Source organism: Lonchura striata, chromosome 1A, assembly GCF_050655825.1.
Source record: "Lonchura striata isolate lonStrDom1 chromosome 1A, ASM5065582v1, whole genome shotgun sequence".
NCBI lineage: Eukaryota > Metazoa > Chordata > Aves > Passeriformes > Estrildidae > Lonchura > Lonchura striata.
The window spans coordinates 56636410-56663868 of NC_140741.1; the positions used below are offsets into that span (position 1 = coordinate 56636410).

The 27459-nt window shown below is 38.9% G+C and overlaps 2 protein-coding genes across 3 annotated transcripts in view; one reads left to right on the forward strand and one right to left on the reverse strand.

Moving 5' to 3' along the window:
* EEA1 (early endosome antigen 1) overlaps positions 1-27459 on the reverse strand; it is a 334518-nt gene that overhangs the window by 123493 nt on the left and 183566 nt on the right. The window lies entirely within an intron of this gene.
* Positions 8906-27459, forward strand: part of PLEKHG7 (pleckstrin homology and RhoGEF domain containing G7) — a 34726-nt gene continuing 16172 nt past the window's right edge. Inside the window, exons 1-7 of one of the 2 annotated variants that reach the window (XM_085570242.1) lie at positions 8906-11842; positions 13513-14254; positions 15437-15459; positions 20726-20853; positions 22558-22598; positions 24445-24540; positions 25558-25707. In XM_085570242.1, coding sequence (XP_085426368.1) covers positions 13550-14254; positions 15437-15459; positions 20726-20853; positions 22558-22598; positions 24445-24540; positions 25558-25707 — 1143 coding nt within the window. In that variant the 5' untranslated portion in view covers positions 8906-11842; positions 13513-13549. Of the gene's footprint in view, positions 11843-12906; positions 13387-13512; positions 14255-15436; positions 15460-20725; positions 20854-22557; positions 22599-24444; positions 24541-25557; positions 25708-27459 lie in introns of those variants that run through there. The other variant, XM_085570241.1, reaches the window with a different exon arrangement.

Consider the following 27459-nt stretch of genomic DNA (forward strand, 5'->3'; position numbering starts at 1 on the left):
TAATTTATTTAATTTACTTTGCTGCTCACAAAATACTTAGGATAAAGACCACAGGGAAAATTAGTCCAGCCTTCAGGGATGAGTAATGATCTTATGAACAACTGATGATATAAGAGGAGCATGGAGTATGCTAAATTTTTACAATTCATTTACAAAGTCTCTTCTGCAATCCTGGATTGATTAAATACCAGGATCTGCACTGTTCCAAAATCTTTCTCCACTTGCTTAGGCTATATTTGACTTGTTGACCTATTTCAGGAAGAAAAAACTCATCACAATATCTTCAATTTTCATTTAGGATAAGCTTAAAAATTGTTCTTTTCTCTGCGTGAAGGCATGGATAACCTCGGACTGAAGTTTGAATTTGCAACACCTGGATCCTTTTTGTAATGCAGAATTGTAAATCAGAGTAGTAACTATTTCCCAAAAAGCACCATCATCCCACTATTCAGTTGCCTGTTCACAATTCTGCCTTCTGAAAGAGGCCTGCCTCTGTGTATAAGAAGAGAATGTCACCGTAAATATAACAGGCATACTTTAGTCCAGACGTTGTACCAAATAAGCTATTTAATTAGATATTGAGAAAAGAAATAGGTATAATTTTATATGGTCCCAGAAACTGCTAGCATTTAAGACAAAGCTCTTCAGACTGGTTTGCCTTAAAACTGCACAGCAAGTCTTAATCCTGACCCAGCTAAAACCAGTGGTTGTTGTACCAGTTTTAATAGGATTGGGAAAAGAGCTGGAAATCACACGTCCATATTAAAAATATGGGACTGTGTGTATTAATTAGAAGCAGAAAGTAAAAAAAAAACACTTCACTGACAGGATGCCCTTGTTTATACAGACAACCTTACTTGGTTTCAAATTCAAAGTATCTTTAACCCTGAAGCTACACTGGTTCTCAGCAGAGATCACGTTGTTTCTCATGTGCATACAAAGCATGGCTCATGCCAGAGAACTGCCCACTGTGTGGAGAAGCCCAGAGGCAAAGAACTTGGATGTTGTCTATGTGAACACGGCCAGCAAGCTTGTGAACAGCACAGCAACTCCGTTCAGACAGCCTGTCCTAGCATCTCACCCCTGTTCCTTGTACAAAACATCTTCAAGGAAAGGGTCACTTCTCAGTGCTGTCCACACCCACAAACAGCTGTAGAAAAGGAAAGCCAGTACAGCAATTGGCCACAATAAACTCTCAAGAGAGATTCTGTATCCCACAATTTGCCTGGATAATCCCAGCCACGTAGTTTGTCTCCCATGAAAACTGTTTGACTTCAGATTTCTTTCTTGGAACACGCTACTAAATTTTTTTTTGCCATATCCCTCCCTTGGGCATTCAGTGTAATAGCTCTGTTTACTAGAGCTTCAGCTATTCTAATGTAATATGAGGGTGTCAAAAATGCACTGCTATTTCAGGCTTACAAATTTACATCAATGGCATAGTCAATGGCATATAATTATAATTTTATATTATAAAGGTAATATAAAAACTTCAAAGGAATCTTACCAGACACTAAAACTCTCCTAGAAAGACCTCACAAGTAGCCAGAGATTTTCAGAGAAGATTCCTTTACAGTGGAGTCTCTGTTTTATATTTGGAAGTGTCACATTTTGAGCAGTGTCAAATCTTTTGGACTTCCATCCAAGAAAACCACAGATATATATTGATGTAGAAGCACCTATTCCCAGCAAATAATTATAACATGGCAGCAAAGTATTGTAGCATTTTTATCTTTAGTCTTATAAAAAGATACCCAACTATCAGCACAGCACATAATAACAATATTTCAACACTTCTTTGATTTTTATGATGCAGAATCATGAAACTCACACAAAACATTTAGCTAAGAGTCCTTGGACAATAGCTGAATCCTAAGAAGACTCCCAGAAGAGTCCCTATGACTCAATTTTATTATTATCTCAAGTAATCATACATAGCCAAAGAAGATAAATCTTACAGCATATCATTTTATAACACCAAATGCTATGGTCATATATCACACATTGAGAATAGTGCAAACACCACTTTAAAGCTGCTCTGCAGGGGCTATTCTTCATTATGAAAGCCATTAGCATGAAATCAAGATTATATAGTTGGGAATTTTCTTCCTGAAAACTGCATTATTTTGTATAGTCTCAAAGTCCATCATTCATCTCCAGATGGCCATTATTCAATGGCAAAACTGTAAGGGGTAAGCAGGAGAAGCAGCAGGTCTACATTGCTATTTAACAGTATTTATATTAGTATTTATAATAGTATTTATTATTTTAAAACATCAGAAAATGAATAGATTTTTGATAGCTATTAAAAGATGTACATTCCAAGTTGTGTGTGAGCAATTCACGTGCACAGGAGTTCACAGTATCAACATGGGATTGGCTGTTAGAAGCTATAAGTGAATCATTCTGATGGAAAACAAAATAAAATAACATGATCTCTGCCAGCCAGTTCTTGGAAAATAAACCACACGTGCATAACTTGTGAAACAAGTAGGCAGAGTTTCCATTCAATCAGCTTGTCTGAAACATCTATGATTTCTGTTTTGTTCTCAACAAATGTGCTAGTGTGTACAGAGGCTACAGAAAAACCAAGTGGCTGCTGGGAGGTTAGGGTCATGCTGCTGGAACTCTATCTCAGGCAAATATCTAGTCAAAACCATAAATGGTTCATAGTATTCTGGGAATCCGGTAGTAATACAGACCTAAAATACCAGAACTTGTCCCACAAGGATGAATTTTAATCATATTAACAAATCCAGCCATGCTTTGAATCTGCTTTGAGCCTGCTAGAATATGACTACCAGTAATAAAGAAACACCAGATACATTTGCAACTTGCTGCTCTGCACTCAGGATTGTCAGCATATGACCTATATCCAACCAAAACAAGGAAAAATACTCTCTTAATATTTCCAGTGGAATACTCTGGTACATTGCTCTTTTTTCTTTCTCCCTCTCACTTCATTTTGAAAAGGAGTTTATCACTGCAGCTACTACTCATTGCAAAGATACTGGAGTGTTTTCCAGACAACCAAGAACTGAGATAGAAAGCTTTGTCCCTCCCAACATGCAGAATCTCAAAAAATATTGGGTTATTTTTAAGTTAAAACTTGAAAAACATGTGAATTTTAATCTTTGCAGTATCAGCCTTTATTTAATGTGTAAATTTAAAGAAAACAATAGCAGAGGAGGGGAAAGGAGAGCAGTACAGCATTTTGTGAAACTGTCCACATTATGATACAATACAGCTTACTATAATGCAACAAATCAGTTGGGGTCTTATCTGGAGCATTTGCTTTATCTGTTCACCTTTTAAATCGTTGTTATTACAACCTCTTTGCTTTCAACGCTCATTAATCAGGAGGGCTTTTGTTATCTGAAGGCTAAGTAAACAGGAGGGAAAACTAGCAACCCAAGCTATTGTATGACACCGGACAATGTCCTACTGCCACCTTGTGTTGAGCAAAAAGCATGAATAGCTCATATCTCTTAGATATTTAAACAACAAAAATCAACATGTACAGAAAATAAGCAAGGACAAAAACTTTCAGGAAGGTGTGTGTATGTGTATACATGTCATATCTGGCAAATGTTTTAAGAGTTCACACGGAGAGGAAAATTATTTTCATTTCAAATTTGTCCTCACCAGCAAGCAGCAAATTTTACAATTACGCCACGAAAAATGGGATTTCTTGAGAAGCCAGAGTCTTATCCTATTCTTGGGCTACCAATCAAGCATTGCAAATGCAATGAAAAATTCCTACAGTGCTGTTACTTCTAAGAGATTGGAATAAATCCACTTGCTGCAGAAAACTTTCCCACTCACTGAATAAATTGTATACAATTTCAGGATTGGTCTTGTGCTTGAACAATGGACAAAATCAATGCTTAGAGAAAATCTGTCCTCTTGTAGCTCCAGAGACATTAGCTTTCCTCATGAAGCAATCACTGCACAGCAGCACGCACACAGGCCAAGATAAGAGACAGCAAACTCTTCTGCAGCAAATATTTGACCTTGCAGAATGATATTAAAAGAAAATAGTTAATCAGGATATATTAGAGATGCTACCATTACAAAATGTTTGCTCTCTATTCCTCATTACTAGATAATGTTGACCCTACTGTGATGGTTCACTGAACAACATTCTTTATGTTTTAACCTGTAGCTTTGAACTTTCAGCTTCTGGTCTGCAGATCCCTCAAAGTCCTGTGAGCTATTTCCAAGGTGCCCACAAAACCAGATTTTTTTAAGAATATATTTTTAAGAAAGCATGCATATTTTGTAATTAACTGTACATTCAAAGTTTTCAAAAGGTTTTATTTCTCCATGGGCCAAAATTTAAAGGTCCATAAACTGAAGCAGGCAGGAAAGCACTGAATTAAGGCTCAGACTTCATCTCAAAACTCTGGGCACCACTCAAATCAAAGCTTTTTTTTTAGGACACCACATAATTTTACCTTCGGACCTGTTGAAATCAGTAAAATGTTACTATCAACTGCTTAGTATGGCGCCAAGTTATCAACTTCTTGAGGCTTTTCAAGGTTCCCATGTTATCATGGCCTTGGATTTCTATAATATAGTAGATAGCATGATCATCAGACAAGCCTTCGGTAAATTAGAAAGCATCCTGGGGTGGTAATACTGATTGGTGAGGAGTAGTTCCATTAATTCCATCATCATCAATCAGTTCATATGAGCATTACAAAATGGTGGTGGACTAAAGCTGTGCCAGTTCCACCTCCCAGCAAGTCAGTGTCTGCAGTCCCTGTATTCCCAGCACAAAAGAATGGAAGCTGTAGAGTTTCATCTAGTATGATAAATGGATGAACTAGTTACTTAACTCCATGAGCATGGTAAAGACTCTTTTGAGACATTTATGATGGTTGCTACCCAAAGTCATAAAAATGAGCTGGATTAATGTACTTGGCAGAGCCACGATGCTGTCTCTCAAGGCTCCACTGACTTCAGTCACTGCAGCCTGTCCTCAAGGTATTATGTGCAGGGTTTGTCAAAGTGCTGCTGCAGCAACTAAAAAAAAGGGTTAAATCAAACAATAATAAATATGTATACTATGAATTACCACTTTGGTTTTGAGGTCTTTAACAACTTTCCAAAAACATATTAACACTTTGCTCATTATAAAAAAAAAATTTTCTACTATTATATCTAACAAGGAAAATCTGTGCTTTAGGCAGTCATGGGAACATGCTAAGATTTCTGCTGGACAAGGGGAGGTGGAAAGGCAGCTCTTCTCTTACTCCTGCTGTATTTGTTACTGGCCTTTCCTTATTGTTCCCATCTGATTTTATCCTCTCCTTTTGTTACAAAAACAAAAAGCAAGACATATGCATTTTTAAGCCCAAAAAGTGCTAGGTTCACCTAAGTCTGATATCCCCCTTGTATATAAGCAAGAAAGATAACAGCCATAGAGAGATTATCAGACTTTGTTTCCATTCTGCCACTCTAAGCCTCAGTTGATTTCAGCACTCCTAAATTTGTAAAAAGGTATCATGTTTGTTTGAATCTCTCCTAGTCTGAAGAGCCCACTACATGTATATATTCACAGAAATGCTCAATGGCCTCATTCTAGATCCTGAAAAAAAAACTGCTATGGAAGACATACCAGGAAGACATTAGAGATATATTCATTTAAATGTCCTTAAGTGTAAAGGAGAAGTAACTGAGGTGGTCTCCTCAGTGGCAGCACTATCAAGCTAGCAGTACTCATCCCGATGCCATGCAGGACATGGCATAATACAATGCACTAAAAACTTAAAACTGAAGATGTTGCAGGGAGAAAACACACCCATACCCACAGGTGAAATGCCCATCAATATCAAGGTGGTGCAGTATGGATTTGGATTATAAATCCATGAGAAATCTAACTGCTGTCATCTAACCCCAGCAAACCCTTGGCTGTGCCACAGCCATGAGGGTGTTCAGATGGAAAACCCTGTCTGGAAGGTCTGGCATAGAAGCTATGCCTTTGGAGGTCTTTCAATCAGACTATTGTGATGCTAGCCATCACTAAAACTTCTAGTGGACTAGTATTTTATCCTACTTCAGTCTGTAAACCCAGAAGAAGTCTATAGGACAAGGGGGAATGGTTTAAAACTGAAAGACGGTAGGGTTAGATTGGCAACTAAGAATAAATTCTTTAGTGTGAGGGTGGTGAGGTACTGGAAAATGTTGCCCAAAGAAGCTGTGAATGCCCCATTCCTGGGAGGGTTCTAGGCCAGGCTGGATGGGACCCTGAGCAGCCTGGTCTAGTGGAAGGTGTCCCTGCCTATAGGCAAGGGGTTGAAACTAGATGATCATTAAGGTCCCTGCCAATTCAGACAATTATGCTATAACCAGCCATTCACTTTATTACAGGAATGATGTTCAGCTGCTTTTCCTTACAAGAGTTAGAAGTATTTAGTTGTTAAATTCTTAATCCTTTATTTAGGGTTTGGGAATTATATAGTTCTATATTGTTTGAACTTGCCAGTGAAAGAAAACACAAGAGAAAATGTATGGTCACAGAGCAGCCCATTGTGCCTGTTTAGATTCACCCACACCATCATGGACAATGGCTGCTCAGCTGCCAGTATTTAACAATAAACAAACATCAACAAACAAAAGTGTTTGACAATATATTTAACTACTATTAGGACAGCAGTTGGCTTCTTGTTTTACATAACACTGAGAAAGAACTTGTTCAGGAAGGACAGTCAGTATTTCAAGCAGAGGTTCTATGCAAGTACATCATTCATGAAAAGAGTCCTGCATCTGGGACAGAAGATGAAAGGGTGCTAAACAACCAGCAGGATGCAAAATGACAGCTGTTTAAATCACATTTCCAACTGCTGCGGTCAAGGTTTGATATCTCTGGGGAACAAGCAGGCAGTCATAGAAGGGTGGGACATAGAAAAACAGAAAAGATCAGCATATTATTATTTCTATTGTGATCAGACTGTCTGTTCCTGTCCTGTAACAGCTAATTACTGACTGTCAGCCCAGTTCAAATATCTGGTTATCCAGACCCTGTTTTTCTCTCTAAAGCTTTAGCAAATTTTAACATGTTTAAAATAGCATTTCCCTCTGGCTTACCAAGATAAACCAAGGTATAAACAGCCCCCTTGGATCTGGTACATCCTCTGCTGAGTAGTGTGCCAAATTCCCCTATTGTCCCAGGCACCTTACTTGCCCCCAGACCCCCTAACCACTGATTTGCTGAAAAAAAGTATCTGGTGAAGTAAATGTCCTGTCTTTTGAGAAGAAGCATTCCCTATTCTGTCCAGGAACAAGAATAAAGCTTCTGGAGAGTATCTTACCACCAAATACTGGGGGGAGGATTTGCAGCAATGAAGGATGGTACTTCTGGCTCTGATACTCCTCTGCATGCCACCTCCATCCACGACAAAGCAAATCTCTCATCTGCACCATCCCATCTGTGAATGCTCCCAGCCCTTGGCTGCATTTTTATACTGCTTGCATCAACCAGACCTCCACAATTCTCTCTAGTGAAAGTAACTACAACCCACTCCCTCTAAATCTGTCTCTCTGACAGGAGGAAGCTGGAAATACACCTGGCAAACCAAGTAATTGAGATCAAAACCAGTCTTCTAGGAAAACACGGAGTCCTATGTGGCAATGGGAAAGGATGACGAGAAGGGAGGTAGGGTACACTGACCCACCTCGAAATTCCTGGAATTGCCCCAGACATGCTTTACAAGTTCCCCATTGAACCAAACACCTGCCTTCACATGAAACATTGATTAATTTCTCATCCAACTTGTTATTCTGAGCACACAGGATACCTCATAGACAGGCAAAATCTTTAATTTCACTTTGTACTGTCAGCAGCTGGACAGCAGAAAGAATTGTGCCAATTAAAGTTTTCATCCAAATTTCAGTAAGGTTCTTCTACACTGCTTCAAAAAGTTTTATTTGGCTGTTTATTCCTGGTAGTTTACAGTGAAACCAGTTACCAAAATGTAAAATCTGGCTGCAGTATCACATGCAGAAATTGTGGTAAACAACATATTAAGTCTGACAAGGTGTTTGGTGAGAAGTCACAGGGTACTGGATGAGGCTATCCATTTTTCTGCAGCTTACACAGAACTATCATATCAGAGGAAAAGTGTGTCTTTACAGAGCCCTGTAAGCCTGCTCTTATGTCCACCCTGCCCTCACTCCAACAGAGACTCTGACAATAAGAAAACTCAGAAAAAAAGAGAAAATTAGTAGATGGCTGAAAGATGGATTTTCCTGCAGTCACTTTTTTCAGAACATGGATGATTACTACAGCTACTGCTACTATCTGTTTCTTAGTTCCCAGTCTACCTGTAAGTGTTTTCTTCCCACAGCCTTCTCACTGCCATAAAAACCAGCTCAGCTACCTCCCGCTACCCCCTCCCAGGTGCTGCTGCATACACCAGTCCTCTCTGCTCCTCAAATAGGCTTCTCTTCAGACCTAGCTATGAGGAACCAAGGAGAGCAGAAAGCTTGTGTCTGACACCACTATATCCTAGAAAGCCCCTTCCCCATGCCAGGGCTTATAACACACCATGAATCTCATGAAAATCCCTGAAAATCCCATCCACTCTGATCTGACTAGAACAAGAAGAGAAGGAAACAGCACAGCTGGGATGGGTTTAGATTGTATAGATAGAAAGCAGAGCTAGAAATCACATCACATACTGGGACACTACAACTGTTGATTAAAACATAGCAGCCGTTCTGCTTCATTCTTTAGTCATGAAACAGTAAAAGGCTGCAAGTAAAGCAGAAGTTTGTGCTGGATCCAAAACTCATTTTAAAAGTGAGGCATACCTGTCCCTTCATCTGTAAATCCATAAGAAGACAGTTATCCCTTCTGTTTCTGGAAGTTAACTGAATTAATTTTCATTTGCCCCTTCCATATCCCTGAGATGATCCTTTGGTCCCCCTGAGAACTGTCCTTTTCTGGAATTTTCTCTTCTCTTTTTTTTTTCCCTTCCATAGGCACATATACACTCAAAATGTTTCTGCTATAGTTACCCGAGTCTTGTAGCACAGGTTATGGGAGAGTTTATCAGAGAAACAGGAAAGATAAGAGACTCAGCTTAGAGGACCTTGTGCAGCCTGCCAAAAACGAATGTAACAGATAGCAGGAGGTGTTGGCAATGGCTGCAAGACTTGAGAGACTGTCACAGGTGGATATTACCTGTAAATCTCAAGTGGTCCCAGCTGTAGGCCAGCTCTGAAATCTCAACTACTGGTCTCCATTTGAGGCAGGACTTCATGGTTTATACCACATTCAACTTGGATTTCATATTTCTAGGAAAAAGCAATGTGTTAAATTGCAGTATCCAGACATATTTTTTATACTTCTTTGCATGAGCATTTAGTCTCTATTCCAGATCTGAGATCCCCTTACAGAGCTCTTCATGGATCTTGAGATGATGGAGATATGGCTTTTAATTTACCAGAGTCCTCTTAGTCATCATTTGACAGCATTCTTATAATTTGATAACCACAAATTTGCCACTGGCTACAGACATATTGGTGAGAAATAGTGAACACATACATTAGTTTATATCTGTGTGAGGTCATTACATCTGATAGATTCTGTTTGAGGGACTTCAGGCATCCATATAATCAGCCTGTGAGATAATGCACAGGAAAAAGCAGCAGCACAATGACACAGCCAGACTGAACTGTGGCATTTCCTGGTGTTTAGTAGCTAATGTCAGCCTTTGTATTTTATTTCCCTTGGATTTATTGTTTGTGATTTTCTCCTGAGGATAACCTTTCAAAAGCCTAATCCCTTCTGCTTTGAAGCTATGCTGCTTAGACAGTAATTATACAGACACCATGAAATGTTGTTGGTGTTTGATTCTACATTAGGCCAATTCTATCACTTTATTCTACTCCACTGTAACAGAGCTACCTTTAAAGTAATATATAAGTGAATTGTGAATAGCATCTTTCATTACTCCCTGGACTAGCATATTTTTTTACTTATATGCTATCTAGTTTGTAATTGGCTTTGGGTTCAGGGAGCTTGGTTTATACTATGCAAGCATAGACTATTTCTTTCCAATAGAAGCTTTTTTTTCCCTTAGTTACATGTTTTCCAAAGGCTCGTCATTTTATCAGCTAAAATCAATTTGCAAAACAATACAATGCCCTGCAGTCCAGGAAGGGCTATTTCTATATCAGTTCCAATCTTTAATTTTTAGCTTTTCTTTTTCTTGAAAATGAGGTACCTTTTCTACTGTAAATCTGTGGGCTTTACTCCATCCAGTATGACTAGCTGAGCAAATGTTCCTAAATCCTTTCAAAGGCAATTGTCTTTCCATGGAAAACTTCATAGCATTTTAGAAAGATTTTCTATTAATAGCAACTAATAGGGAGTAGTTTTGGCTCCAATTTGTTTTTCTCCTATAGATCATATTTTCATTTGCTTAATCTCCCCAGCTAAGAGCTAGATTTTTTCCTCTTTGGGGAAGGGATGGCTTTGCTTGCTGACTGACCCCTTTCCCCTGAGAGTGTACTTCTTGGGAGTACACTCACTACTTCAGTGTGCCCAGGTCTGTCCTGAGGGATAGGAAAGGACACCTTCGAACACTGTAAAATCTGCAGACATTTTCACATTTAATCAGGCAACAAGGTCTGTTCCATTTCATCTGGTCCTGAAACTTAGATCACCTTGAGAGCAGCATAAGGAGTCAAAAGAAAACAAAAATGATACCACAAACGCACACACAACCCCACCCAAAAAAAAAAAAAAGATAAATTCTTGCATTTCTAAAAGTGCTTCTTAAAGCAAATATATTTGGAGTATCAACTTTAAGACAAGGTGAGCACATCACTTCTTCCTAGAAACGAAACTGCATAAATACTAATGTAACACTGCCATGCTTTTGTAAATAAAGTCATTGAGTTTGTTTTCTCATTTCTTTCTCTCAGAATAATACTCCCTCAATCAACAGTCAACATCCAGTGCTATGCAAAATCAAAGGCACTTACACCAGTTTAGGGATATCTTGATTTGGTCTGTGGATGTGTTTTGACAAAAAACCCTTTACTGCAAAGGTTGTCTGCATTTTCAAGCAAACATTTTCAAGTTCACTAATCCCTCTTAAAATGTGCCCTAATTACACATGAGAGTCTAACATTTGCAGACATTAGTGCTTCCTCACATGTTATCTACCAAATAAACTATCTTTTCCCAGGTTTCACTTTCAATTCATACAACCAAAAAGTGCCTTAATCAATTCTGGTGTTTTCCAATCAGTTCTACAATACAACAAAACAATGAATTATAAATGTTTGGATGAATTCTCAAATATTCTGGTACTAACATCTTTGTTCAAAATTACTTAACCAGTTAGCTCACCTGTTAAAAATAAAAACTAATCATAAACAATATAAACAAGGGATAGACAACTATTAGACTTCCATGAAAGATGAACAATGCATAGTTAGATCCAGCTGAATTAATCAAGACAAGAGGGAAAAAAAAAGAGAGACTGTTGGAGGAGTGGAAACATTTTATCTGTTCTTGCAAACTATTATATGCTTGCATGAGATCTGTCTTCCCAAATTTTCTCAATGTGAAAAGTCCAGAAATATAAAAGACAGGAAATTTAATCCAAGGATCATGTTACCTTTGTTTAGAGGCATTGATCCTGAAGCCACTAGAAAACAAATCCCCTAGAAACAAATCTACAAGAAAAAGCTTGTTCCCTACACCAGCGTTCAGTAAGGCTTTAAGAGAGAAAACGCTGCTGTTAAGACTAGCCATCAATTAATCAAGGGCTTGTTGAAAATTTGATTTAAAAGGATGCGACATACTCAATTTGCTACCTTGGTAAGTTAGATGATCATGTAATTTTTCTGCATGTGTGTGGTGTATTTCTGCACTTTTTTTAGCAGTGTGTTTTCTTTACAAATATTTTGCTGCTGAGAAATTCTGTTCACAAAAGGAACACAGAAATACCCAAAAAAAAATATTTAAATTTTTACTTCCTTAAAAAAAAAAGCTTACTAAAGTGCAAAGCAAAAAATGGTCCTATTTTTAATATAAAACCTCCATGAAAGAGGTCTTTAAACTTTTCTACCTGTGGAATAGATGACTATTTGCATGAATATCTGGAAACCACATACCAAGTTGCAAAATTCCACCTGAAGAATAGAGGATTACCAAGAAAATATAATAAAAATATTTTTTTAAAAAACCAATGAGAATGACTGGCCAAACAACAGTCAGTGAGATGCAATTACACACCACAAAATAAGTCTTGAAGTATTAAAAAAACAGTAACAGTAAATCTCAGAGCAATACTATGCAATATCTTCATTTAAAAGGGGAAAACAATAGTATTTTCTCTTTATCATTCTGAAATATATTAAATAAGATTTTTCATAAGGATAAGTGTTAATTTGTTCTTACCCATTATAGACAAATTAATAGATGCTAATATATTTGTGGCTATTCTCTACAGTTGTGAAAAAAAGCTATTTCTATCAAAAAGATATACTTTTTCTCTCTGTAAGAATCTGAATTATCATCTTCTGAAACTTTTGGAAAAAGCATACTTTGAACTGGAAAACTTGATAAATTAACTTCTTTCTAATCAATCTGATGGGACTATATAATTAGATTTTAAAAATATATATTCAATATGTAATACTCAATTCAAGAAAGAAGTCAACATAGATTTGAATAAGCTAATTCTATTAAGCTAGCAATCATGAACATATTTAAGACTGCACTTAGCAAAGAAGCTAAATTAAAGAGGTTGAATTCATCATCTTCATTATTACTTGAAATGTCAGTCCAGTTTTAGAGAGACTAAACCCTAAAATATGTTAAAACAAAGCTTCATGAATCAAAGAACATATAACTATGTTCAGTTGTTCAGTCTTATGAGAACATAAGACTGATGAATCAACAGATAAGTTACTAATATAAATAATTTTCTTCATTATTTGATTACAACAGATACATAATGTTTACTACAAAGTACTTTTAGGCTGAAAAGAAAGCAAGAGTGATGAGACATTACTTACCTAAGTGTTAAATTTGTATTTGCTTCAGAATTCAGCAAGAAATTAGTACTTATACACAAAGAATTTTGCAGCAAGTCCTGAGAGCAAGTGACTAAATTTTTATCCCACCTACAGTAATGATACAATCTCATTTATTGATGGGGGAGTGGCAACGAGAAATCAGGGGGTGCAGTGTCAGATGAGCAGAGTTTCTAAACTCAGTTACTCTTTACCATCTAATTAGTTCTACTGAGTCATGCTGACAATGCTGGCACACTCAAAGTTAGCAGCTGTTTAAACAGCTTGCCAAAATCGGATCCTGAACCTGTTGAAGCCTGCATTTAAGCAGGATTCAATGCAAAGGTAATAGTTTCTGTACTAACACATATCTACCTTGTTTTGTTTGGATATTTTTTCTATTTGCATATTTTCCCACTTAAAAATTCATATGGCAAGTTTGTAAGAACTGTTTCTGATCATGTCTCCTAGGTACACATAATATAAATCTTCATGATGCAAATTAAAAATGCAACAACCAAGCTCTGATTATTCTCCAGACCTGGTCAAAGAAACCTGCACCAGCATGGAACCTCTAGACAAGGAAGCTGATCTCCATAAGGAAAATGCTGCTTGGTCTGAAAGCAGCAGCCCAGATGATGTCTTCAGTTCCTCTGAAATGCAGACAGTACCAGCCTGTATGGACACCACCTTGCCTCCTGGAGACTACATTCTCAGAGGAGGTTACACAGAGCCTTCAGTTCTGAGGCTGCCTATGGAGGAGTGCATTGGGATCCACCACGCGCCTTTCCAGTTCAACCGTCATGCTCGGGCCAGAATTTCCACTTCTCCAACTTTAAGGCGCCTAAGGATGGCCACTGCCTCACAAGCACTATCATTTCAGGACTGTTCTGAGACAGCTCAGCTGGGAAATCAAAAGGAATACACTGGCTCTCTCCACCACATTTGTAAGAGTCCACCTCGGTGCATCACAGTTTCTTCATTGTCATTGCCTTCTTGTGCCCATGCAAAGTTATTGTCATCCAAAGCCAAGTCTGAGAGAAATATAGCAGTTCGAGAGTCTGACATACCCAGATCAAAGCTTCCAAGCAAAGAGGATCCTCTCAGCAATGACAGTCCCAATAAGCCACCCAGAAACTCTTGGAGAGCCAACTCTGCTACGCTTCCTACAAGACTCCCCAGCCCGAGCCCTACACTTTGGGCAGGTGTCCAGGTAAGAGGAATAGAAGGATACAACCTCTATTTTAGTCTTTCATATTCAGTGTTGGTCCATCATGAGCCAGTGCACAAATAAAACCCCAGTTCTTAACCTGAACTGCATGTTGGGCCATGACCCTTTAATACAGCAGACCAGTTTCTACACTTAACAGGAAGGGAGATTTTTCTTTCCAGATTAGCAAGAGACAGTAGTTCCAGACTTGCCTCTTGGTGACAGGTTAGCTTAGTCCACTCCTGTACAGGGCCACTCTTTCCCATCTCTGTCCATTCACCCTGGTGGGCCAGTACAACTGTTGGTGGGGATATGGAAGAATAAGACTAAGTAATTGATCCTGTTTAGGACTGGGTTTTAGAGGACTATTTTCTTTCAACCCACTCTTTATTTAACCCTTCAGCAGGATTATTCCTAAGACAGGGAAGTTCTCTATTCTGTTTTACTGAATGGCATTACTAACCCTAATAAAACCAAGAATTAAGTTGGTTGAGTCAAATTTAAGGTCTGCTACTACCAAAGGAAGAGGTACCATTCCCTTTATTTCAACTTACCCAGCTCAGCCACTCACTGGCACCCCTCCCCCTTTTTATGTCCTTCACCATAAACAAAAAAGCAGTTGTGCAATCTCTTCTGAAAAAAGGAAACCCTGGTCCATTGAGTAACAGAATCAGTAAAGAGAAAAAAAGCAAGGGAGGAACCAACCCAGCATCTTTCAAGGGCAGGAAACTACAATTCAGCTCTCCACAAGGACAAAAGGAGAGGCTTTTTGTACAAGCCAGGTTTGCTACTAGATCTGCTCTCAAAGATCTTCCACTGTGTGCAGAGGCAATTAATGTCACACACACTCGACTCTGCCCTTATGCAAACAGCCTACACACAAATATTTTGCTGAGGGTAGATGGTGGCAAATAGGTGTAGAGTTCTTCCCTAGCTGGTTAGCTTTGCACTACAAACCCCAAAAGCCATTTTTCTCCTCCCCCCAACCCCTTCAAATATAGAAAACATTCTGGATATCAAATGAGGTCTCCTTGCTCCACAACTGTGAAATTAATTAGCCTATGCCCAAGCCTATTACACTGTTGTTAGTATATTTCCCTTTACAAATGAGCTCTTTTTTCACAAAAAATCAGGTTTCTTGCTTGCTTTCTGACAAACTGACTAAGAATATTCACTTTCTTTCAGGAGAGTGGACTGCCCATGCAAAGGTATGCACATATTTCTTTTATCTGATTCTAAGCTTGACTCTCCTACATTTTTAACAAATTTGCTTCACTCTAAGACAAAACAGAACATTGAATAATGTATATGTAACTCAACCCTAATTTGTGCATTTGCTATGTGAAGCACTTGTCACCAGCTCACTAAACTTTTTAATGAGATTTTCTTTCAAAGGTGGCCCTCTTCCTAGCACATTTAGCTACATTGCACAACAACAATATTTCATCCGGATCATCGGGAGCTTTGCACTAGGAACTAACTGCCAAAAGGTCCGGTTGTTTGGCTTAGCAGTGTCAAATTCCAGCTTGAAGAATGTGAAATATCCCCTAATCTTGAGTGACATTCTTCAAAAGCTTGTGGAAGGGAAAAGGGAGCAAAGGAACTAGTAGAACAGCTCAATGTTCTTCTTATACATAAGCAAAGACCTAGGACTGCTAATGGAGAGGGGGATTATAAATCCTACCAACTAAGAATACATGGATTTTATAAATTAGTGCAGACTAAGATAAGAGTGCTGCATACCATATACCTGTGCAGTGAATTGTGTCAAGGTCTTTGAAACAATTTTCAGAAAGTAAAATTGCTATTAAAATTATTTTGATTAAGATCTGTTTCATTAAGATATTCAAATGTTTACAGAAGGGATGGAAAGTTTTCTCCCCACAAAACAAGGAAGCAGGAGATAGTACCTCCATTAATAACAACCTCTCTCTCATTGATGGAGTATTACTCACTTTACTGCATGGTTCCCTCAAGGATGTTTGGGACTGGATGGTTTGGAACAGACTGATACAGTCTAGGATTCCTTATACAATGCAGTTACATGTTCACTGAAGAGGCCACCCGGATATTCTGAACTGCTGCAATTTCCAACCCACCCTTTAGCATTTTGAATTTACAATGGAGATGGAGAGAGAAGGGGAGGGAAAGATCTTTTCATCTGGATGCAAAAACAAGTGATCTATACCTTTCGTGGGAAAGGTCTGGTCTGATGCAACTCAAAACAAGAATACATAAACATATCTCACTGTCAGCATGAAGATTTGTGTGATATGTAACAAACTTCAGGGGAGAAACTGAAGAGACTGAACACAGATGGTTTGACGGAACACTGAACATTTAGTGTACACACTTTCTCTTGGTCCTGCTTGCCTATAGTGGCTTCAGGAGGGAAGTAACTATATGCCAGCTAGGGTATTGGTTTTGGACTTCCAGCCAGACACGTTTTAAAATCAAGAAACCACAACCCAAGGAAACAATCCAAGATTTTTTCCATAGGCACCAGCCAGAAAGCTTGTCAAAAGGTGGTTGGAATTGTGTTATGCATTCTATCTAGATAAATATTAGAATGTGCAAAATATATTTTAAAATGCACCAATTTCTGCTTTAAACATTTTTTGTCAAATCTACTTTGGTCCAAGGTCTAGGTTAAGCCTGTATTCAGCTCCTCCTTTAAGATCATTAGCCTAACTCCTTAACAGCTAATCCCTTCTTATCACAGCCAGCAAAAACTGTTCACATGTCAGATTATTCTCTCCATCTAGAAGCACATTAGGACAGTTGGTGACTCTTCTCCAGGACTGACTTACATACTATCCTGGGTAAAATCATACCTCTGTCCTTCAGTTTTAATGAACATCTCCCTTCTCCCCAAGCTGTAGTTTCAAAAAACATCTTTAATGCACTCATACTCATTTTAAAGCCTTCATAATGCACTTATTTAAAGCCTTCTCCCACACAGTCCTCAGTCAAGAATGCCAGCACATCCCTGTCAGCATAGTAACTTGCTGAATTGATGCTGTTTATAAAGAAACATCCAAAATAAATAAACAAAAAAGGCAAGAGAGGCAGCACAGATAGAGGTATATGTGGTGGAGAGAAGGTGAGATGCCAAACCAATACTGCCATGGAAGAAAACATTGATAAAACAAAACCTCAAGTTTACTCTGATCTCCTTTTCTCCTTGCACCATTCAGCATTATCAGACACTGGGTGGAAAACTGCACTGCACTATTTCCTATAGCAAATCAGCTAATGAAGAACCTTCACAGTAACTGCCAAGACAGTTCATATTCAATGCCTTGAAGGAGCTGGGCTCATCTATCTTGAAGTACTCCCATTCCCCTTTTAGTGATTCACCCAGCTGTAAAGTGTCACAGTGCCACAGAATCACAGTGGGTAAGGCTGGGAAGGACCACAGTGGCTTGGCTGTTACAATCTCTCTGCTCAAGTAGGGTCATCCTGAAGCACATTTCACAAGATGAGGAACATCAATTACACTAAACCTAGCTCCTTATGGAATCATAGAAATAATTTACTTTTGACTATAGGTCATTTTCCATGCTAACTTTTTGAATCAAGGAGTACAGACACCCCCCTGAGCAGCTTGGGAAACAGTGTCACTGCCTGGCAGTTATCTCAGTACTGTGAGCACCCTATAATATTTACCTTAGAAACAGCCTCTGTTACTTTTATTCACATCTAGTGGGTATTCCTTTAAGTAATATATCTGCTATTTAACTAAGGTAATCTATAAAGATATCTGCTCCCTGGGATAGCTAGTTAGGCTAAGATCAGGGACGCATGAAGATACTTTCTATGCCTTAGAAATAAATACATACACAGGATATTTATTTTGCCAGACCATTACCTTCTTCAACGTCTTTAATAATTTTCCATAACTTTGCCATGTAAATCTATGACATTAGCATGTTTCAAAAAACAAGTGGATTTGAAGAACAAATTATTACAGATTATGTCTCCTCAGATGCCAGTTTGTCCCTAAAGCACAAGAATTTCTTTCATTCCATCACTGCAATCCTCTGCCCCCAGTAAGTGAAACAAAAAATAAAGAAAAAGGCAAAGCTACAGATTCTGAAGGCATGAGAAGATGCTAAGATATTGCAGACTTAAAACCTAGTAAATTTTACTACATAGTACTTCAGTAATTTAATTTCTCCAGAAAAAAAAACCAAAAAAACAACAGAAGCATCTGATGTATCTAATACATCTACAGGCATCAGCCCAGGAAAACACAGATACCTATGCTTCCATCTCTGAAGCATGAGTATATAATTTAGACTTGTAAGCCATTAACCAGCCCATGCTTATCAGACTGCAAAGGTATACTGTATATGGGCACCCAGGTGATCTTGCCATGCCCCCACATTTCACAGACTTGTGAAGGGCTTGTTTAGCAATATGTATGCCTGAAGTTCAAGGCCTTTTTGGTCTGGTAAGCAATGTCATTTAACTCAGTTACAGTGACTCTGTGCTTCCATTATTAGTCTTCATAAGCCACTAGCCTGCAGCTTCAAATATATTGCGAAAATACTAGTAGGCTGGTTGCTTTAAAAACCAATAATATACTGGCAAAATTTTACTGTGAAGCCAACCTGAAATAAATCTCCTGAATTTCCTAGTACAGTAAAAACACCTTTGAGGATTATCTTTATACTGTAATGGTGCACCAGACCTGTAATATAGCCAGCTGCCCAAAAGATTGTACAATGGTTTCAGTGGCATCTTAATACAATCATTACCAACACTGAAAATTTGCACTGGGTATCACTCAGTGCACATCTTAGGAAGGTACTCCTGAGAGGAATACTCCTCTCCCATGCAGAAAGCCAAGAAATAGACCCTCAATCCATTAAAGCTCTCAAACCACATACTGAGGGTTCAATGTCATAAGAAACCACATACTGAGGGTTCAATGTCATAAGAAACCACATACTGAGGGTTCAATGTCATAAGAAACCACATACTGAGGGTTCAATGTCATAAGAAACCACAGAGTTTCATTGTAAGCCCTAAAACCAAATAAATAAATCCTATGTTCTCCATTCAGTAGGACTAGCAGAAAACCTTGCAAAGAGTGCCTGCACTGCACAGTGTAACCTCTTCAAGATGTAGTTTTAAAGCCCTGATATGTCCATGGCTCAAGTGTTAAAAGTCCCAGGCCTGGCCCTCTTGATAGCCTACAGATCTCTCTTGTTAGGAGCAGTCTTCATCTTGACCATTCAATTGTTTAGCTGAGGCAACTGCAAGCAGCATATCTGTTAGGTCATAAAAAAGGCACAGTCTCTGTGTCTTACTGTATATATCAAATCCCAGTTCTCTACCTCAGAGCTCATCTGTCAGTTGATAAGCTGTCAAGTAACTATTTATGCACTTAGAGGAGAAAATACACCTGCCAGGTTTCACACCAAATGTGGCAAATGGCTAGATATTCACAGTAAGATAACTGCCTAGACAAAGAAAGAGCTCCATACGAATCGTGCTTAACTGACCAAAAATATCATACACAATAAGTGGTGACTAAAAACCAGAATTTTTATAAATGTATATGTACTTTGTGCCTCCTCCCTCAGCTACTGAATTACGGACCCTTTGAGTACTAATGTAGTATTCATGTACTGAAGGCAACACTACACCAGCTGCAGAAGCAGTCCCTCTGCAGCATATACTAACACAATTCTTTAGGTATCAGTGTGAGTTATTGGCAAAATACAAAAAGGTTTTTAACACGCACCAACAGTTTCTGTATGTGAATTCAAGCAGCCTCTGGCACAAACATGCTGCTAGATACAGAATGCCAGTGTCACTTTTCTTCATGGATCTAAATCCTGGACAATGTTCTCCATTAGGAGCAACAATAGTTGGAAAGTGACATTTTTCAATCAGTAAGGCCACCAAGTCATATTACATTCAAAATGTTTTAAATAGCAAAAAAATTACCAAAAATACTTAGAAAGCCAATAGTACAAACCAGCAAAAAGGTTAAACAATTTTTTTAAAACCCAACATTTTAACTGTTTCACTAGTGTGTTGTCTTTTCTTGAAATCACCTGAGCTACAGGAAGGCTAAAAATAACATGACACATGTCAGCTAAAAACAATACTTAATTGCTCCATTAATAACCACTGCCAAAATATAGATTCTTAAATCCCCACTCACTTTTTGTCTAACCTCAGAAGAAACCAGGAATTTTCAGCATTTAAATGCTCTAATTACTTATTATGCAAGGTAAGCCATGACCATAACAATCTTGATCTCAAAAACAATGTGGAGTTTGAAAGACAACTGCGTATTTGCTGTCAATCACTGAAATTCTCTGCTTGTTGTTCTTTTAACACAGTATGTCATAGCTCCTGTGATTTGGTTTTTTAGCTGATTCCATCCTGTATCAGCAAGTTCCCCCTGCAGCCTCAAGAAGACAGAGATGACGTGTGTTGTTGTTGGTCTCGCAGATCAGCCGAGCGCAGGCGAAGCTCCCTGGTAGTGAGTCTGCCTGGACTCGAGGTGTTCCCTGGAGACCTCCTGGTGTCAGACGGTGCCATGGACTACCTGCCCTACTCATCCTTCCTGCTCAGTGCAGGTCAGACACAGGGTGGGGTTTGCTCCTCGGAGCCCAGCAAAAGCTGGGACTGGAACACATGTGCATATGGGTTGGGAGGGAGGATGCATACAATGAGAACATGAGGTGGTGCAGCCTTTGTGGGGGATTTGTTTACACCACACCAAACTGACTTCATTGCCAATTTAAAGATTCCTATTTTCCCTTGCATTTTACTGTTGAATGCAAAATGCAAGTAGATGAGAGGGTAGGACACAAATCACATTGCTCCTCCACAGGCTAGAAGCAACCAGAGCCCATGCCAGGATTCCCATCTGGAAGCAGCTGAGGTACCTCCACAGCTTCAAGCAGAGAGAAAAGCTGCCCATGCTGCCCTCTGCAGTAGTGCTCTGATCACAAGAGTAGCAAACCCAACTCATGGCTAGAGGTTTCTCACAAGACATTCCAAAACTGAAATACAGACCTGCAAGCAATTTCCACAAATATCTATTGTAGAATATAGTATGCTGTGATTAACAGAGATCAAAAGCTTCTCAAAAAACAAGTCAGCCAAAGTGAAAACCAGTATTTTCATGACAACAAATAAGCCAGCCGTTCCCAGAATGGCTAAGACCTTCAAAATACAGAAACACTGTGTGATTCTGACACACCTGAAGATGGGTGCCACATAAAGAAAAGCTTTTCAGATTTCTTGCTGGACACAGTCACTCCTCACAAGTCACCAGTGCATTCCTAAATCCAGATCCCCAGCTTTCCCTGTTCCTCACCAAGGACCACAAACTACAGTCTGCCTCACTGTGCCAGCCCCATGACAGATCCAAGGCTTAGAGCTCATAGGATCGATTTAAAGATTTAAAAACCTGCATAATTCAAATTTATCATAATGAGAAGGCATAAACTAATTCTTGCTTTAAAACAGCATCTTCAAAAATCAGCTTGAGGTATGATGGTTTTCCCAGGTAAAGAATCACACAGTGATCATAACAATCACCTGCAACAAGTAGGAGTGTTCAGCATCATCCAAGATCCCACCACAGACAGTCTTAACTCTTCCTGGGAGGAACCCAACAAGCTTAATAGGTTGTAAGTCTGGTGCACAAACTGCATAAAGTCAAGTATCAAGTATAAGCCAAGTAGAGTATTGTCAGAACTCATCCCCATATGGGCCACCAGTTGTTGGTGTCAGTGCTTGACACCAATTGACAGTGGATGGGAACTGAGTGTCACTGTTAGTTTATTACCTTACTGGAGGACTTCGATACCTTCTCTCTGTGAGTTCTCATGGGCGGCTCCACATAGCACTTGCTCCTTTTCTCTTCCCTACACAAAGCTGGTTGATTTCTTCCTGTCCCTAACACGACTGCCTGACCCTTTCTGTCCCCAGCAGCACATAGTGACCCTTACAGTCCCTAACACAACCACTGACCCTCGCTCCTCGCAGCAGCAGAGCCAACTGACTCCAACTCTCCTCTCACCCAGATGACCCACTCTTCATACCACCCATCCTTATTGGACACAGCTGTGCCCTATTAAAGGCAAGGCTGTTCCTACTCTGGTAATCAGTACAGCTGCAACTCCTAAGGGGTAAGACTGCCTTCAGCACTATCTCTGTTTTCTCACAATCCATACTCACACAGTGTATAGTCTATCGAGCTGCATCTATAAATAATAGTTTTCTTTTTTCCTATTTGTTTCCTTACTGATGACACTTGTTTTGCCCATTAGAGTCCAAAAAGTCAAGGTGGCCATTTGCCAAACGAGGAATTGTGAGTATTTTTACAATTTTATTTTTCCTTGCACTGACCTTGCCTTTTCCCACACTAACCTGGATAAAAGTAGCTCCTTTACTTTCTTGCCCTTGGAGAAAGGCAGCCAGCAGATGAGCTGAACTCAGAGGTGTCTCAAGTCTCCCTGGGACCACTTGCACATTCATCTGCAATGAAGACTGGGTGGCTCCAGTGCAGCCATTGCATGTGATGCACATGAAAACAGTCGGTGCCACTGCTCCCCATCCCTGTGGGTGGTGGGAGGAGAGGTGTCCTTGGCACCAGGAGGGCGGAGTGGGATGGGCAGTGAGAGCAGGGGCTCTCATTCAGGGATGGCAGCAGGCCCCGTGTATCTCCCTAGAGTAAGGTAGCACAAGGTGGACAAATCAGTTGCATCGTTGCTTTCACCATCATGTATCCTGTATTTTCTGTGTGCCTTAGGGCTTTGGAGAATGTGATGAATTGCCACCCACATGGAAGGGATCTAAGCTTTACCTATACAAGCAGCATTCCAGGACATTTTCTTAGGCCTTTCCTGTCCTCAGGGTGCCCTCACACTCAACAGTGAAAGCACAGTGAATTTCTTTGTCTAACACAATTTGTTATCTTTTCCATTTATGAAAACTTTCACTTACTAAGGTATCTGAATTTCCTTTCTGTATACTTTTCAGTATTCAAAAATTACTTACAAGTTTCTTGATAACATTTTCTTCCCAAAGCATGTAATTAAGAAAAGTCCCTTCCCAGTATTTTTTGCATTTTATAAAAGAATAGTTTGTGCATGCAGAAACAATGCAAGTATTTAGGTTTATATGTACAAGAACTCCCTCTTCATCTGATAGTAGTTTCATAGCATTTGAAGGAGCATGACCAAAACCTGAGGATTTTTAAATTTCAGCAAAATACTTTGAATCTGCAATAAAAAGCATTTGATAATTAGACAAAAGTGATTTCTAAGACTATTAAATGCCAAAAAATGTAATTCATGAACATTCATTTGCTGGTACACTGGTTCATATATATGTGCATATATATTAACTGCATTATTTTTTCTGCCCTATTTCAATCTATCTTTCAAAATTAGGAGCTGAACTTAAACCCTAAGTTTCAAATATTATAATCAAACACATATTTCAAAATTGGCCTGAGTTCAGTGCCTAAAGTTCAGATAATAGAAATCCATGAAGTGGGAATATACTGTTCCAGAGAACAGATAAAACTTACGCAAACACCTTATAAGTCTGTGCCCACAGTACTAAATTAGAGTTCATAAAGAATGTTTAAATCTTTCACAAGGCCTGAATAAACAAAGCCAAACAAAAGTAATTGTTTTTATTTCATGGTCCCTCACATAATGCCCTGCTGTTCTTTTAGCTTTCTGAAAGCTCATTTTATAGACAGTACTCTGCAGAGGGAGCTTTTTCCCATATGTAGCTCAAAAAATTAAAAATAAAAAAACACATAAATTTGTATATCTATGACAGGATAGCAACTATGAATATGTTGTCCCCTATCTCTGACAGTGCTAAGGGAAGCAAACATTTCATTTGTTCTGTCTTCCAAGGGTAGTCCATTGCCTGTTACCAATGGTTTGCTCTGTCAAAGACTTGTGTATTATGTAAATAATAGTCTTACACATCCAAACCTGAGGCACTTCCACAGCCCACCCACAGCTACAAAGAAACCTGCCATCACTGCCTTGTCTCTGTGTAGAAGAGCCTGGAAATATAGATAAATCACTCATTTAAGGGCAAACTCCTTAAGGATTAGGGGGCAAGAGGGGTAAACGTCTTAACAGTCTTTAAAACACTGTATGAATCAGGGGTGGTTTCTTGTCATTCAACAGGGTAAAGACAAACAGAAGCAAGCCTCTGATCTGGAAAGTTGTCTTTCTACTGTTAAGATCACAGACCGCTGCACAGATGATTTTTTCTGCTTTAAGGTATCAAAATACTCAGTATACTGTATCAAGGATACTTCAGGATGGAAGGGGGAATTTTATGTTCTTTATAAGCTAACATTTTTCAGTTCATTAATCTGGATATGAGCCTTTCTGTTAAATGAATGCATAAGTATATGATATATTTTTGTCAAAATGACAAATGGAGGGGCAAGTGGGAAACTGAGGGTCAGAGTAGATTAGCAAGGACCCTCAAAATCACCTGGACTTTGCCAGGGTTCCAGATTACCCTAGAAGGTATCACCTTCAGTAAAAGGTCTCTAGGCAACATCTACAGTGTACTACAGGTACTAGAAAAGCAGAGGAAAGAAACTATAGCATCAGAGAGATGTCAAATGGGACACAGCCACCCCCACTGCTGTGTTCAGAGCAGCCACACGCAGGTCATTGCTAACAACAAGGTTTGGCTCTAGAAAAGCCACCAAAGCCTGTCTCCCAGACAAAGAAGGCTTCTGACCCCTAGCCACCTAACACCATCCCCTCTCTGAAGCAAACCTTTTGCTTCTCACAGCAGGCTGTTATCTGCAGCTCCCCACACACAATTGCTGAGGGCTCCTGTCAGTGTCTAATTTATATATGGACTTGTGACTTTGGAGCAGGTCCATAATGTGATAGTGGCCACCTTAGGACTAAACAAAACAACTTCCAAGTGACTATAACCTAGTCCTTTGTACCTTGATTTTATCATCATCTAGAAAATAAGAAGATATCATCCACACAAGAGCAAATTCCATAGCATTTGCAAGCTGCCCACTAATTTTTAATACAACATACCTAAACATAGACTATCACATTGTGTTGCTTTCAAATTCAGTGTGTTTATATTGTGTTTTAGATAAGAATGGTGGGGTTTAAAATATTTTAAAGGCACTTTTAAGCTTTCAGAAGAAAAATAGCTAATACTGGTAGATAAAATTTACACAGTAAATAGGACAGATTCTTTTCATATAGTCTGAAGCAGCTGATGCAACATTTTTTTCTCTCTTCTTCAATCAATAGAGTAAATCTTGGTATGAATTTATAAATGAGCAACAGACTGAGCAGAAAGATGTCAACAGCCAGTTAGAAATGAAAAAAGAAGCAGCAGTGTGGGAACTTTTCACAAGTGAATGCACTTACTTTCTGGATCATTTGCTGGTTCTCAAGATGGTAATGTCAGATTTCACTTCACAAAAATAATGAAATATTATTTGTTCTGCTGTGATGGACACAAAGCCTCCTGAAACCTCTCATTAGAGATCTGTGGAGGAATTACTTAAGCATCTGGTTTTTCTTCTCACCTTGCCTGCTCATCCTGTTTGTATAGCTCCCTTTTATGTCTTTATGATGGTATATTTCTAAACATCACTTTTGAGTGATGCAATCTAGTGCTTTGTAACTACCACCTGACTGCAGAGCCTTCCAGGATATTCAACTGATATTCCATTAGTTCTCTCACAAGCACTGTACTGAAACCATGCTGCAACCAGTTATTTCTGTACAGTTGCTAATATTGCTAGTGTGCAACATTATATTTGTCATTTAACTTGATATAGAGCTGTGGTTAGATTATCCTGACAGGAGCATGAAAACCTCAGAATTCAGCAGACCTGTAGTTTTAATGTTACACAAAAACAAGTACACTGAAAATAACTCCTCTCCCAAAAACACTGTATTACCTCCAATACAGTGAATTTTAAGAGTTTGAAATATGGACAGGAATATTACAGACTGCTACAAGAATAGCTGCACTATTTATATTCGCCACACATCAAAAGTTAGTGTATCCATTCAAAAGGATGGAAGCTTCCACAAATCATTTTTCTCTTAGTCGACACAGACAATTTCTGATTTCTTATTAAGTCAAAGAAAAGAGATTTGTGAAACATTTTCCATGTTGCTGAAAAGTTATCCTGCACAATACAAGAGCAAAGTAAAGGAAATAAATAGAAGAGTGGGCTGAATTGCTCCTTGGTGGGGCAGAACAGGAATGGACAGAAAATAGGATAGCAGGACCAGCTATTGGTTCAAGGCAGGACCAGATCATTCTTCTTTCTATACACTTTGTTTAGAAATCTGAAAAGTTTAAAAAGTGGTGAATACTGGGAAGAATTAAGATAACAGCAGGCATGCAGGCTCCTTGTGAGTATGATGTAGGAACCCACAGACAAGCCTAAGCCAGCCCTGCATGGCCCATGAATAATGAAATATTCAATCCATGCCAGTTTCCCAAACTCGCCTGCTGAAGAAAGAACCCATTGCACTTGGGTAACCAGTTTTAAAGATACCTGCTTACTTCCAAGTATATAAATATTCCACTGATTTTAATGAATCTCCACAGGGAGCTTTAGACCACCATAAATCCATTTTAAGATCTCAGGACAACCAGGTCATGGTAACTGAAGAATTGCACAAGGCTAAGCAAGCACTCTCACTAGTTATTCAGTCTTGGCACCTGGATGACAGGTTTTTTCATGATGGTTTATACACATAAACAAAAAAAAATCTACACAGTAACCTATAAGTTTTAAGATGTTTTCAGATTCAGGTCAGATTCAGCACAACTCAATTAGATTAAAAAATATAAAATCTTAAACAGCCAATAAATACACAACAGTTTTCACTGAACACAGGCTAATAAAACAATCCAAAGAGATTAAAATCCTCCACAGGACCTCTACTTACCTTAATCCAAGAATATCTTTTTTCCTCATAGTAACATTAAACAATTTAGATACCAGCAGTTGCATGGGAAGGAAGGAGAGCATTTAGAAAGGTCATAGAAATCAGTGACTGTGACTCTGATGTGACTGAGTCCTTCACGCAGGGATCTGCAGGGGGTTCATTTGCCCCTCTTCTGCCCAGAGGCACAGCAGGGACACAGCTGCCTCCATGGTAACCACAGAGAAACCCCAGAGACAT